This window comes from Rhynchophorus ferrugineus, unplaced genomic scaffold (genome assembly GCF_030347505.1).
Source record: "Rhynchophorus ferrugineus isolate W39M unplaced genomic scaffold, kcgeb_rfMv2 rfM2, whole genome shotgun sequence".
NCBI lineage: Eukaryota > Metazoa > Arthropoda > Insecta > Coleoptera > Curculionidae > Rhynchophorus > Rhynchophorus ferrugineus.
The window spans coordinates 14,501,526-14,517,823 of record NW_027472581.1 but is presented as its reverse complement, the minus strand read 5'-3'; the positions used below and the strand labels follow the sequence as shown (position 1 = coordinate 14,517,823).

General features: G+C 32.8%; 1 protein-coding gene across 4 annotated transcripts in view; it reads left to right on the top strand.

Annotated features, from left to right (window-relative positions):
• Ret (Ret oncogene) overlaps window positions 1-16,298 on the top strand; it is a 94,700-nt gene that overhangs the window by 73,300 nt on the left and 5,102 nt on the right. For 3 of the 4 annotated variants that reach the window (XM_076397297.1, XM_076397296.1, XM_076397295.1), the window contains exons 5-15: window positions 4,394-4,644; window positions 7,580-7,730; window positions 7,797-7,885; window positions 7,971-8,056; window positions 8,215-8,385; window positions 9,673-9,873; window positions 9,918-10,108; window positions 10,948-11,100; window positions 12,997-13,262; window positions 14,766-14,880; window positions 14,945-15,134. In XM_076397297.1, the coding sequence (XP_076253412.1) occupies window positions 4,394-4,644; window positions 7,580-7,730; window positions 7,797-7,885; window positions 7,971-8,056; window positions 8,215-8,385; window positions 9,673-9,873; window positions 9,918-10,108; window positions 10,948-11,100; window positions 12,997-13,262; window positions 14,766-14,880; window positions 14,945-15,134 (1,864 nt within the window). The remainder of the gene's footprint in view (window positions 1-4,393; window positions 4,645-7,579; window positions 7,731-7,796; window positions 7,886-7,970; window positions 8,057-8,214; window positions 8,386-9,672; window positions 9,874-9,917; window positions 10,109-10,947; window positions 11,101-12,996; window positions 13,263-14,765; window positions 14,881-14,944; window positions 15,135-16,298) is intronic. The other variant, XM_076397298.1, reaches the window with a different exon arrangement.

The window sequence follows — 16,298 nt, the reverse complement described above, 5'->3', positions numbered from 1 at the left end:
AAAATTAATTCAGAAATATTAACAGAATTAACAACATTAATAAATAAAAATTATAATATATTCTAGATTCGATAACATCAGCAAAATTAACAGGATAATTTTCACAGCTCTCATAATAACAGAGAATGTAAAATGTATATAGTTTTCTAACACTTTTACGTAGAATTATTTATATATATATTCCGTTCAATAAAACTGTGAAATCGCGTCATCCAAATTTGTGACGGCATCAACTATAAGTTTTAATTCATTTTGTTTTTGATATGTAACAACATACTAATTTAAATAATATAATGAAACACAAATAGTGTTATCAAATAAAATTTATTCTAACATTACGGTACATCTAATGAATATATATCTCTTTTTAATTAGAATAAAATGAGAAGGAAAAATAGTGTCTGATTTTAAAGCATATCTGGCCTATCCAATATATCCAACATCGTGATGATGTAAGTTCATTGTTATTTTGCATAGACTATATCAATATTAATATTATTATTCCTAGGGGTAAATAAAATATATAAAGTATAAGCATTTACGTTTCATAAGAATATGGTCGCTGTTGTAGACACTATTGTACTTATTTGAAATATGGATTACTATGTACATATATACGAGTACGTAACACTTAAAGCACACTAGTGGCGTAAAAAGAGTAAATACAAAGGAAATACATTAATAATATGTGAATGTACAGAATTGAACATACCGATGCTGTAATTTCAATATTTAAATATAGTCTATCAAAAGTAGCACAGAACTCACATCATCTCAATGTAGGACATCAAAACAGTACTTATTCTAGTTAATCTTAACTTCGATATATAACAAAATTCTAACATAATTAAAATAACGAAACAGACATATTATAACATATAATTTATTTTAATATTGCAGTACATCTAATGCATATATTATCGAAGGACTTAAACTACAGTTTAAAAAGCTTTTCTAAACCATCTATGCTATCCCCTGGAGGCTTAATCCATCTAATTGACAATTGTACATCCAAGTAATGTAATTTATCATCATTAGAGAACATATTTACATTGTTATGTTTAGCGTTTGTCCGTTTATAACCTCCTATCATCACTAATGTTTTGAAAATTTTTAAAGATATTTGACAAACGAACGACTTTTGCAAGCTAATTCGATTACATTTTCGAACGCATCAAACAGCATTCTATCTCCTTTTAACTCAATTAAAATTATAAGAAAAATATTGAGCCATTAACTGTTTACATCGATACTTCTCATTTTCACCAGTAGATATCGCTAATCAAAATACGTGTAAACTACTTACTAACACTACTAACTAACTACGTAACAAACTAATAATATTTTTGTCTCTATAATTAAGATATTAATTAATTTGCGCTATACAGCAATACAATACAGCACAATGGTTGATAAAATTACACATTCTACATTCAAATAAATGAGCCAGAAACCATTCGCTGTTTAGCAGACAGAGAAAAGTAAGGTACTTCGTAAATCGCTTTTATATTGTAATCACACATTTTCTAATTTTATATATTCTGTAATAAATTTCATGCTATTTAATTAATGTTATTACGATCCTTTGTTTGGCGAAAAATAAACTTTTTTAATATGGCAATTCGCCTCGTATAAAAAAGGTAAAAAATGGATGAAATACTGTCAGATTAGCATCTTTGTTTTTTCGAACAAGCGCAGTAAAGTGGAATCACGAACAACTGTGGTGGAAAATTTCAATTAAAAGCGATATAAACATTTGATTTTGGATTTTTATTGGTGTTTCATTTCATTTTGGGGATTATGAATGTTAATTTTTATCGCTGATTCAGACCAACGATTGTTTTATGTTTGTTCAGTATTTTCAGGTAGCTATAATTTAATTCTTTTCTAGAGTCTTATAGTAACCAGCGCTATATAATTCCACGCATCTGAAGAAACAACCACGGGAATATATATGGCTGTTATTCAGTCAGGACAGCTTATAGTTATTTCAATATTATTCTTAAGTATTGCCTGTACCTTCGTCCAACAGTTTGCCTTTAAAAGTAAATCTTTACCTTACAATCCATCCTTGGTATCCGTGAACTTCAAGCTTCTGTCCGAATCCAGTAGGATATGTTAATTCACAGCCAGTTCAGCCTGACTTTGGTTGCCTGACACCTTAAATTGTGATGCATGTGCTGGAGATCTATGGAATAGGGGTACTTTTCAAGATTTTAATGTTTCTTACTTGCAATAGTTTATGGCTACTGTTCGTCGAGCATCTTCAATACTTTTGCATGAACTCCACTTAACTTACTACAACAAGAAACGTGTAACTGCGGAACGATTACCAATCCAATGCCGACCTGTCTTCTTTTCTTGATCATTAACTTAATGACAGTTAAATACATGAACCCAAAAGAGGACAGCCCTATGATCTCCCCAAAATTCTAGTAACAGCGCCAATTATAAAATAGGAAAGGGTTTTAAACACATAAACTATTAATTTGCTTGAATAACTATTTTATTTAAAAGAAAGGAAACGACTTATTGAACGGTGATACAAAGCGCCACTGAGGATAAAACAGGTAAAAATATGTCTAGTAATTAAATACTTTTTACTATCAATTATTTCAGTCGCTATTTTTGGTTCTACTGATTTTACTACTTTTTGGTAGTGACTTTCACTCGACTGTTTTCAGTCGTTATTTTCGGTCAGACTGATTTTGTTACTAATAACTATCGATTATTTCAGTCATATACTTTTAGTTACTATTTTTGGTTCTACTAGTTTCATTCGACTGATTTTTAATGTTCTAGCTCTGTCGTATGCTTACATAGATTTGTATGTAATATATATAGTTTTATGATTTTTTTGGTAGATTGCTTTTAAATAAGAATATATTGTATATTAATATAGCAGTATTTTGGGACCATATATTTTGAAGATTGTTAATGTAATAGGGTAAAAAGAATAAATTGTGAATGATAATTAGTAAAATACTTTTGACTGTTTTTATGGCAATCATAGATATTATTTCGATTATTGTCTCGATTTTTGTTAAAATATATTTTTGTTCAATAACAAATAAAGCATTTTAATTTATTTTAGAAACCTTTAGTAGCTATTATTCGATCATTTTTAATTATGACATGGATTAGTTTTTTTCTGCGATTATGTATATGTTTAATTTTTACTTAGTACTTATGGATATGGTACATATTTAGTTTTTAGGTTTTGTTTAAGTTCTATTGTATTGTCTTTATTTATTATAGTATATTATTTAAAAATAGCAATTAACATATTAAAATACGATAAAAAAATTTGTGGGGTAATATTCCAATCCATAGAAAAATCCCTTTTACAGATCCACAGCATTCAAATCCAACATTCAAATATAAAAGTAATTCTACTTTCTTTAAAATTAAATTATTAATTGCATGCAATAGTATTCAGTAATTATCTTTTTTCTTTTTTTTAAATTGGTACGTGAAGGAATATGTACATCTCCGTCTCGCTTATTTTACCGTCGAAAAATATAAGCACCTATAAAACTAACAGCTCCAAGCAATTATCTCCGTCCCTTCCTCTCTCACAATTTATACAGGAAAGGATTCGTACATCTTTGTCTGCCATTACATGAAAGTCATTACCGGTTTCTTTAGTAAAAATTCTACATAATTTATCAGAAAACGGAAAAATGTATTTATTCAAAATAATAGCCATTTGATTCTATACATCTTTCTCATCTTTCAGGCAATTTATGAATACCATCTCAAAAAAACTTTTTCTCCTTTGAGCAAAACCATTTATCGAGCCATTTTCCAACCTTTTCGTGAATACGTGGTGGCCTAAAGGGTCATAGAGGTCGCTACACATAGTTACTTCTAGCGACATCTGTTCAAAAATCGGTAATAACTTTTCGGTACACCTGGTAACTTAAACAGTTATAAGATAACAAAACATCGCCTATGTAAATTATTGGTAAACATGATTACACATCCCTCGATATGAAAAATGACGTTTGAACAGAACAACGTCTATCAGGTCTGCTAGTTATGTTAGTTATAATATAAATTTAAATTTTCTTAAAATGAATATTATATACAATATATTCAATTACGAAAATGTGACCGAGCCATATGAGGATAACTATATATATATTTATTTATATATATATATATATATATATATACAATTTATTTACTTTTAATATAGTATATCTAAATATAAATAAAATTACAAACACACTACTCCTTTAAATGAAAGTTTCAACCATAAACTATCTAGTCAGCGTATCCCAATGTATACGATAATGCAATACGATTAATCAACGAAACATAAGTGAAACGGGACGAAATAATTTTAATCTCGCCCCACTCCCACGCTAACATCTCTCTTTCGTTCCAGACAAATTGAAGCTCTACCCACCGTCTACGCGGATAAAATACTGGACCATTGGCACGACCGGTCCCTTAAATAGGACCCTCCACGGTAAAGAGTTTAACTTCGTTGTGAGCTGTTTGCTGACGACATCGATATCGGAGGTCTCAAGCTACAGGAAACCGTTCAAACTTAAGATTATCGATCTGAACGATAAATTTCTCTTGCCCAAACGGAAAAATATCTCCGTTAAATATCACAATACGAAAATCAAACAGGTATGTACGGGTAAACTAAAAATTTTGTTTAAATAACTATTCGATTTTTGGCGCAACAAAACTTCTTTAGGAATTCGATGCGATAATAAAGGTGAATAATAAAATCGAGCACGTCAGAACCGAATAATCGTATAAAAACAGAATAATAGACAACTAGAATCACTATATATGAATTTGTACTGCACGTGGCAGAGTTACCTTCAGGTGTTTCGAATAGCTGGTACTTATCACGAACGCAAAAAAACTTGAGTCGTCGGGTCGTATCCTAGCTTCACCACCCGAGGTTGCCATATCGTTCAGTCTATCAGTACCACTTATTGCCACCTCGCTCGCCTTGGTGTTAACTTCAGCTATGTAGAACGTCTCGAGGAAATCTGTCAGCTGCTGAGAATTGCGGGAAAATTTTAAACATCTGAAGGTCGCTACACTTCCCATTTCAATTACGAAAATGTGACCGAGCCATATGAGGATAACTTTACGTTCATTACGGGCTCTTGTTAGTCAATTTCGCAACGTATTATTGTCATCAGTAGACACCGACAGTAACAATTTTATGGACTGGACCTGGACCAACCCATGAATTTTTACGCTTTTAAACAGTTGGTTCATCAACTGTTAAGCTATCTGAAAGTTCTTTGAGGGCTTTAGCTTATTTTTCATCCAACTAGTCTTGCAATACAGGCCGTTCTTTGTCATTGGCCTCAAAATAGTCATCTTTAAATCATTGAAACCGAAACCGACAATTGCGATATGCCGGAACAGCATCAATATAAGTTTCTAAAAGTGTTTGATGAGCTCCGTCAGCAAATTTCTTCAAATATAACAAAACAATAATTAGTATCCGTATACACTGAAAAATGTCAATATATAAAAATTTACCTAATACAACGTCGGGCAAAAGTCCCACTAACATTGACGGAATATCCGCTGAGTGGCAATAATGATACGATTATTTTTAATAAATATTGTCACTATTTCTCTTAATTCTTGTGGCGTACGGGTAATAAAATTTTGACATCTGCACAACACAATGGTTAAAGCGAAACTGGGCAAAACGTCACATAACCAAGATGGCGCGCAATCAAAATGGTAGTGGGACTTCTACCCCACCTTATATATAAAAATGTAGCATTAATTGATTTTTACAAATTTTTCAGTAAATTCGCAAAGAAAAAATATAGAGAGGCATATATTCATAGAAATTTCAATCTTATTAACTATTATTTTAACCCAATGTTTAGTATAGTGTTTTTAATAAAGGTTTACCATTATTTGTGGAATATAAGATCGTTCAAATGTTTCTTGAGGCTTCCCATGATGGCACGAATTCAGATTTTTTTTATGAACGTCTGGCATAGTGTAGATCCAGCTCATTTTGAACTTTAAGAGCATTGGTCTAGTGCGGCTTATTACCATAGATATACTTCAGAAAATCCTGTGAGTTGCTGATAGAGCTCAATCACAACAGCAATTAAAGCCAACTAAATTATATGTTACATGTTTATAAAAGATTGAAATTAAACCAGTGCTTGAAGTAATCCCTTAAAAGATTGTTTTACATAATTTAATATTAATCAAGTATCATGCGATTCAAAACTAATTTGACTCAAGTTTCCATTCTTTAATAATAAAGACAAAAAATAGATCGCATTAGCATTTTAAACATCTTCATAGGTTCTAACCAAACCCCTATGTTGCCCACAAGCAAGATTTCAAGGACTTTTTTAACTGATTTTCTGAAATTAATCACTGAAACAATCGGAACCAAAAATCTCATCCAGATATTCGTACATACTTTTACATTCATTTTAAAACTAGTTGTTTAATATTTCTCAGCATTTTTCAAGAGCAAGCAAACAGAGCATCTCTTGGATTGACAATTCTAATCGGAATGGAACGCATTTAAAAATAAACCCACCCCAACAGAAATTAATCCGATAATTGCGCGCTAATGCATCATCTAATCAACTGATACCTGTATCTGATTATTTTACAAAATATAGCAATTAAACCAACACTTACATGCCAAATTCGCCTGATTTGGCATCATATTATTCCCCCCTATACGAATAAAACTTTAGAATGCCAAGGAAATCATAGAAAATAAACGCAAACGTTTCGAAATCAACCTAAAACAATAAATCTACATACCTTCTACTTGTTTGGCGTTAAAATCATAATAAAGGCGCTTCTAACCCAATATATAGTCCATTCAAAGTTTTTTTCTATATACGTCATCAAGATTTTTAATATATTGCTTCAATCAGACAATATTTTCCTTTTAATTTTATTCTAGTTAAAAAGAGACAGAATGCTGTCAGATAAGTTCGAACACGTAAACGAATGAGCCTTTCGAAGTCGTCCGGTTGTCAGACGTATGCAAAATATTTGAAAGCATTAGTGATAAAAGGTTAGAACTCTAACCTATAAACTATTGTGGCTGTATCATTAACTGCAGTTTTTAAATGTGCTATAAGGTTAAAAAAATTAAATTTGATAACGCTTTTGTTCAATTATTTTATTTAGATTAGAATGTTATTGTATATCAAAGCCCAACTGAATTAAAACTCATGTTGATGAATCAACTCAAGTTGATGCGGCAACATTGCGATATTTTGATGTCAGAAATTCAGATGACGTATGTACAGAATAACATGTATAGACTATAAGAATAATATTTTGAATTACAAAAAGAATATTGAAAAAGTGTTTTAATATTGAAAAAGTTAGTCTGTGTAATGAATGAATTCCTTGCAATAGTACTTCTTTTTGTTTGTTTATGTCTTGGTTCCAAAGCCTTTATTAAAAATTATCAATAAAACTAACAATTAGTTGAAAAACAATGTTATTTTTATAATCAGTTTAAATTCCGTTCATTTTAGACATATATATCTTTACTATTATTATATTGTTTACCAATTATTTTCAATTTTAGGGATTAATGATAGTAAAGGACCTTACTTTTATAGGGGATGATATATTAGATATAAACGACTATCGTTATTTTATATCCAATAGTAACATATCTGATTTTCTACAACCTCTTTGTCAAACAATAAACAAAACAAAACCGAAAATATTATGCGGTAAGTTTTCTTGTACAACACCAGTGATTTTTTTATCAGCAATCACAATATTTACTTTTGTTTTAGTGATTAAGTCGACCAAATCCAAAACATTTAATAGCGGCGACAAAATGAATTTTCTGCTCGACTTGGAAGATCGAAATAGTCACAATACGGTAAGTAAATACATAATTAGCTGCATGCATCGATCCACTTGGAGAAATAAACCCTTAACTAACAAAAACTAACCTTCTATTCTAGGTTTTTATTAACATAACATTAGAATTTACGCACTCTTTAGCAAAACGCTCACCTAACTTCTTCCGAAACAACAGTAAAATTTTCAGGTACATGGCCCACTAAATCTCACGAGAATAGATTAAAAGGTTACTTAACCATGTATCGGTAACTTTTTAATTTGTTTTCCTGTAGTTTTACCACTTCACGATACAGTTTTAACTAAAGATGTTGTGAAATAGTGGAGTGACGGTTTAAAAACTTTTAGAACGGCCGCCCCTTTTGCCAGAGTTACTCAACCATACGACCATGAAGACGACATTACGCTTTATAGAGTTAAAACTTTGAATATAAAAGACACCCCATTCAACATTACGAGGGAGGGTATTGTGTATGTAACTAATACACATGTTTTAAGAAAGAGTCCCGAGTTTCTAAGGTAAGGCAATTTACAGTTTTTTAAATAAAACGGTGCATGCGCCAGTTCAAATTTAATCATAGTACTATCATATAGTACTATTTATCACAATCCTATAAGTATAATACTAGGTTACTGGAAAATTAATTTATTTGTTTTATATTACTCAAATTAAATTTATTTATAAAATATTTACATACATTTTGATCAGCGTTATCTAACAGGTCAATTGAAAAGGCCTCGGCCTACCATAGTAAAACACATTTTTTTGGCAAAATTATTTTTTTTTAACTGTCCAACTTTTCGATACTATTTTTATAATACGATTTGACCTTTGCTTCAAAATAGGCCACAGTTTCGGCTCTTCATCACCTTTTCATTCGACGACATTTTTTCCCAGCGAGCATTCTTTTGAAATTTGAGAACAGGAAATAGTCGCTGGGGGTCAGATCTAGAGAATACGGTGGATGAGGAAGCAATTCGAAGACCAATTGATGGATTTTTCCCATCGTTTTTATTGACTTGTGACACGGTGTATTGTCTTGGTCTTTCAAACGGTCCAACAACACTATGTAATAGTCGATGTTGGTCCTTCCTTTTTAAAAGTAGACAATAAAAATTATTCCATGCTCATCCCAAAATACAGACGCCGTAACCTTTCCAGCCGACTGTTCCGTTTTCCCATGCTTTGTAACGGGTTCATCGTGTGCAGTCCACTCGGATGCCTGTCGATTGGACTTCAGAGTGGAACGATGGAGCCATTTTTCATCCATTGTCACATATCGAAGCAAAAACTCGGGTTTATTACGCTTGATTATCTTCAAAAACTGCTGCGAATCATCAACTCGTCGTTGTTTTTGGTCAAAAGTGAGCTCGCGCGGCACCCACTTTGCAAACATCTTTATCATACCCGAATATTCGTGAATAATATGATGTACAAGTTCAGTTGATATCTTTAAAGTGTCTACTACTTCATTCAATTTCAATTTACGGTCATTCGAAATCATTTTGTGGATTTTTTAAGGTTACATCGGTAACAACATCTTTTGGGCGTTCACAAAATTCCTTTTTATCAATTTTTTTCGCAATAACAAAAGTTGCTTCACTTGAAATGCTAAAATTCACAAACTAATGATCCGACAGATGACAAATTTATACATACATCTTTTGAGGATTAGGGCTAACTAAAAACATATGAATTTAATTTAATTATAGTAGCCCCATCTATGTGTCAGCGGGAATGAGACTTTAAACACATAAATATAAAGCGAAAAATGTCTTGCCCCAATCTAATGTTTTCTATTTTAGATTAAACATCACCTGGACCAAACGAAACGTCACCAAACACGAGACAGTCGTTGTGCGTGTCGTCGACGAACCAACAAAGACATGCGAAAATATCGACGAAAACGACTGGACCTTCTGCTCTCATTTCTCCACGCAGAAGAGCTGTCAAAGTAACAGTTCCTGCGCTCTGGGGACGGGAGGGGCGACGAACGTGGAATACAGGTTGGTCGGAACGTTATTCGGACCGAAATAAGGTTTTCTGGTAGTGATGGTAATTCGGGTGGTTCCAGGGCAGGACCGCAACGTTGTCTGTGGCGAGGTGATCGGAATCCGGACAACCACGAGACGCATCTTTACTCGACCTGCTCAGCGGACACCAAGTATTGTCCAGATGGTATTTGCGATTCCTTGGAAGAGTTGATAGAGAAGGAGCTGTGTCCGCAAGATTGTTCAGTAGGTAAGTTAAAATGGTTATTCTTATACTATGTGTAACAATATCTATAGTCTATCCACAGTTGATGTGAACATACGTCATCTCAATTTACGTTAAAACAGTGCAATGTTTCGGTATCAACTCTGAGTTTTATTTAAGTTTGCCTTTGACATATAATATAATTAATTATTAATTAATTATTAATGATATGACATACATATAATTACATTTAATTATACAGCCACACTAATTTATAGGCTAGACCTATAACCACTTAATACTATTGTTTTCAAGAATTTTACACCGGACGACTTTTGACAGGTTGGTTCGGTTACATGTTCGAACTTATCAGACAGCATTGTGTCTCTTTTAACTAAAACAAAATGAGAAGAAAAGTATTGTCCGATTCTGAAGCGAATTTACAAATTGCGACAGGCAATACATTAAACATTTTGATGTGGTTGATGTTCACAACAAATTTGGATAGACTGTATATCCCGTGCAATAAAACAGCCAATGTTATCGATCTATGTCATCGAATCTAGTACCAATTGCAGCTTGCAAAATTGTAAAATATATTTTAAATTTGGATCGGACTTTCCTTCTCATTTTACTCTAATTAAAAATAGATCGAATTCTCTGATGCGTCGGAACATGTAGCCGAATCCGAACATGTTCCCAAATATCTACAAAATTCTTCAAATCATTAGTGATGATAGAGGTTATAAACTCACAAAAGTTGTAAACTCACAAAAATTGAAGCGGCAATATAGCGATGTGCTGACATCATAAATTTTGATGACGTACATTGGCAGTTTTATTGGACGAGCTATAGTGTAATATTACCAATTATTTTTTAACAGATACAGTATTTCCAACCCAAGTCAATGAAATAACAAAAAGAGGAATAGACAAGTGTAATGGAATTTTGATTTGTGATTCATATTGTATATGTAAGATAACCATATCGAAAATAACAGAGAAGAGGAACAAACCAAAAGAAAATAAGCTTATTGGTAAATACTAACCTATTATTTATACGATGAGAGCCATAGAATAAAGACACGTAGATGATGATGTTCCAAATGTAAAGTTGTAACCAAATTTTGTACTTCAAAATCACCAGACGGCGCATCAAGCGGAAATATTTATATCAGGGAATTTTTATAAAAGTTAAATTCTCAAAAAAATATATTTTAACGATTTTTATATTTAATATATATGAAAAACTTTAATTAACCTAATAATAAAATTTTAAATGGGAATATATTGAAATTGTCAAGTTTAACCCCTTCATTTGAAAATGTTCCATTTCTCCAACAGCTTAAAGCACTATGTCCCATTGAGAATATTCCAGACAATTAATTGTTTTAAAAAATAGAGGCATTTGCTGGTATAAAATGTGATTGTTTTGGATAAATAAGGTGTTATAACTCCGAAATATAAGCCATATCAAACAAAACACCAAGGTAATAAAGTACGTGGAGGAACAACTATAATTATCCCTGAAAACATAAAACACTATGAAAAAGAGAAATTCAGCGAGGACTATTTACAAGCCACCAGTGTAACCATTGAAGAAATACTCCGGTCATTAACAATGAGTGCTATCCATTGTCCACCTAAACAGAATAACTAGGCACAACAACACCACACTTTCTTCAACACGCTGGGTAATAGATTCGTTACCGGAGAAGACTACAATGCAAAACATGCAACACCGAAAGGCAGCAGCATATCTCTACTGGTGAGCCAACATACTGACTGTGAAAATATTCCTTGCACCGTTACATAAACTTTAGAATAATAAAAACTTTAGAAATATAAAACATTATAACAATAATGGAACACTAAACACATATGTAAATGTATAACTGTAACGATTAAAGGCTATTTAATGCATAAAAGTTGAAATGTAAAGTATTTAAAATAACAAAAACTTTTATTTTATAAAAAGAAGTGGCGACTGTTGAGCAAATACAAAACGATACTGTAAGTTAAAATCTAAACAAATAAACTAAATCCCTACCTCTAGACGCCTCACTCCATTTCTAGCTAGAGCAGGATCAGTTGAAAAAGAAAACGCTGTATTTGAACCTTCACATCCTGGAAAACTTTAACATCGTTTTTACATTTAAACAAATCATTTTACCGTGAATGATATAATGTTTTTTTTTTAATTTATCTTAGTAGTTCCACAAACTGCCCAGATGGCAATAAGTATTTGTTATGTTTATATTATATATACATGGGATGTAGAAAATCACTTCATTAAGTGATGTCCTGTATAATTTTTTTTTATTTTAATTAATATGTCCAATAATCAGATCGGATGGTGTTAGACATTTTAGTCTTCGTCCTTCACTGTCGCTTTACCTATTTAGCTTATTAGCGAGTACATTGGGATGCACTGACTCGTTGGATGTGCTTCACATAAACACGTTGAATTCGTTGAATTACACTCGTTATTGGTTCTAGAGAAATATCGTGTTGTATCACTTCATTTGGAACATATTACAGAGCATCGACAATGGCACGCTTTTATTTTGGAGCCATGTCATATATGCTAACAATACTCATAGTCGGATTCCATTTAACATAATGAGCTTGAGTATAGATTTATACAGTAATATCTTGTTATCTAATAATAACTTGGATTTACGCCTTATAGGACAATACATTTGGTAGAGTTTAAGTCCAAGTTGTTTCCGTTTAGCGAGGTTATGTTATGTTATATTGTATGTTCTTCCAAGTTAGGCGTCGACGATATAAAAATGAATATACAAAAACAAATTTAGTTAAAATTATCTGGTGGTTCAGAAATACACTTGGAACATGGTTACGATTGCTTGCAGATCTATGGCTCTATGTTCTGTGACGAGAGCAAATATATTATTAACCATTTTTTTTAGCTGAGAGCAAATGTGGACCAAAATGTATAATAGGAGCTTCGGGAGGACTGTTGCTATTTTGTTGCATAATGACCGGTTTCGTCGTTATGTGTAAGAAAAGCCAGAGCAAGAAATTGGAGGAAAAGTACATGAACAGCATTCAAGAAGCAGAAACTCCATTCTCTGATTATATCGACCGAAATGCCGAACCGATGCTTTTGAATTTTAATATTTCGACACCAATAAATGCAAATCACACTATTTATCACAATATTAAGCATAAAGAGGTAAGACGTATTTCTAATCATAAAGAGGTAATATGTTAAGCAATAGATTCAGTTCAAATATAACGGACTTCAAAAAATAAATAAGGAACTCACTAAAAATAAAAAATAATCAAACTTAGATTTTTACCACAAAAAAGACGTTTTAAAATAAAATATGTACATAATAATCGTTGTAGCTAAATAAAAATAAACAAAAACCTTATTAAACCTATCTACTATACGTATTTTATATTCAACTATATACACACAATTTAGCTTAAAACCTACCTAAACCTATTTATCTATTTATAATATTATTTTAATTACTACCAACTGATCTGATCACTTTGAAGTCGGTGTCAATCTCAGGGTTTTCTCAGTGAAACTTTATCTGAAAGACATTATGACTGAAGACTTTAAAATTATTAAATCACTTGGTGCAATTTGCTATAGAATTTTCGGAACGCTGGTTCAACTCAATAAATAAGTCGTTCTTAAATGTCCGCCATTGACGAAACTGGCATCAATTATTTCTATCAATTTTCTTTTAAGTAAAAGTAAACTGATTTTTAGTTACTTATATTATACTTATGTTAAAAGTTACAATACAATATAATACTATAAAGTACCCCAACTATCTTCGATCATACGAATCGGTGGTGTGTATGTCACACCCACTCTGAAAGTATCTGCTATTCATCTTTTCTTGGAACCAATAACTACATATAAGAATTTTTTCCTTCTCCAAATAAACTAGACGCCAAGCAGCGGCGATAAAAAAATGGCGGTCTCCAGTTCGACCGCAGGTTCCAATGGTCAGTCCAAATCCAACACGCCATCTGCAAAGGCAATGGCGTGTACAGTCTACTCTTCACAATCCTCTGCAGAAAAAGTAAACTCCCAATTCCCCAGAAAGGGACTCTGTATAAAATGCTAGTCCGTCCAGTCTGCCTCTACGGAGCATAGGTGTGGTACGTCTCTGGGAAACCACTTGAACTACTCCAAGTGTCCCAATCCAAAAAAGTTCGCGCATTACTCAATGCCTCATGGCCCTATGATGAACGTGAACACCCACCTCGAATCAGGCATCCAGTTCGTGAAGAGTTTCACGAACATGCTCATTGTAAAGTTCTCCCTAGGCGCATTAGAACATGACAAAACCTTGATAAAATCCCTACCCATCCGCAGACTTCAGTAAATAACCAACTACGACAATCCCAGTCGTAGCCCAGGGTCTCTGTCGCCCGCAAAACACTTCACTATCCCGAAACCGAAGCGACATCAGCACAAGACCATTTGGTTCTAGCTGGTCATTATGGAATAAGAAAAAAAATGGCGATAAAAAGTGAAACTCTGACCTACCAGAGAAACCCAAAATACCGTCATAAAACTATAAAAATTCAGATATTATAAAATTGATTTTCTGGGGAACAAATATAAGAATTTTTTAAACGTATTTAACAAATGTACTAATTTACCTCCCTAACAAAAATCTTAACAACAACAATCAAATCAAATTTACAGGTTGACACAAAATGGGAATTTCCCAGACAGCACATTATCATCGACCAGATACTAGGGGAAGGTGAATTTGGAAAAGTACTCAAGGCGAAAGCTTTTAACATCGGTGGGAGAGCAGGTATGAAGATCACTAACGTATCAAGTATGAAGTATTACGAAAAACAAACACTTCATTGATTTAGGTTATTCGTTGGTGGCTGTCAAGACGCTGAAAAATGACGCGCGAAAGCAAGATTATCACGACTTATTTTCGGAATACCAGCTACTGAAGGAGGTGTCGCATCCGCACGTGATAGAACTTCTCGGGATCTGCTCGTCCAGCGATGGCCCGTTGTTTGTCATAATTGAATACGCCGAATTTGGTTCATTAAGGTAAGTTTAACTGTTTTATATAACCAACTATTATTTTTGATAAATGTGTTCTAATCGCGTTATACGAGGGCAGCTTGATAAGTCAGTAACTTTTTGAATGAAGCGTTTTATTTCTCATCAAAATCTGCTTAAAAATCAATACATTTAGTACGGTGTTTTTATTTGTCCTATAAATTAGTTTTAAAGTATTTTTCCTTTAATTTGAAGCTTTATTGTATAATAATTTTCAGTGCAATGTTTTTTATTCAAATTATTATCAATCGACAGCCTTTTTCCAATATTTGAGGCAATTTACTGAATCCGTCTCAAAGTAACGATGAAGATCTTGTCTCTATTCACCATTCGACCCATTTTTTGGTAACTTCATAAGAAATCAAGCGCTGCTCAGACAGGTCACAACTTATAACAGGTTAATTGAAAAGTCCCCGGCCTGACACATAGATGGCGCTACTAGAATTAAATTCATATGATTTTTAGTTAGCCCTAAGCCTCAAAAGACGCGTGTATACATTTGACAGCTGTATTTTGAGTAAAGCAACTTTTGTTATTGTGAAATAAATGGATAAAAAGGAATTTCGCGTGTTGATAAAATATTGCTTTTTTCAGGGAAAAAATACAGTTGAAGCAAAAACTTTGATGCCGAGTTTCCGGACACTGCTCAAGGAAAATCAACCATCAAAGATTGGTATACTAAATTTAGACGTGGTAAAATGAGCACCGAAAACGGTGAACGCAGTGGACGCCCAAAAGAGGTTGTTACCAACGAAAACATTAAAAAAATCCACAAAATGACTTTGAATGGCCGTAAATTGAAATTGAATGAAATAGCACTCTAAAGAAATCAACTGAACGTGTACATCATATCATTCACGAAAATTTGGGTATGAGAAAGCTCTGTGCAATGTGGATGCCGTGCTATCTCACTTTTGGCCAAAAACAACGACGAGTTGATGATCCGGAGCTGTGTTTGAAGATGATCAAGCGTAATAAACTCGAGTTTTTGCATCGATATGTGACAATGGATGAAACATGGCTCCATCATTTCACTCCGAAGTCGAATCGCCAGTCATCCGAGTGGATTGCACACGAAGAACCCGCTCTAAAGCCTGGAAAAACGCAATAATCGGCTGGCAAGGTTATCGCACCTGTATTTTGGGATGCGCA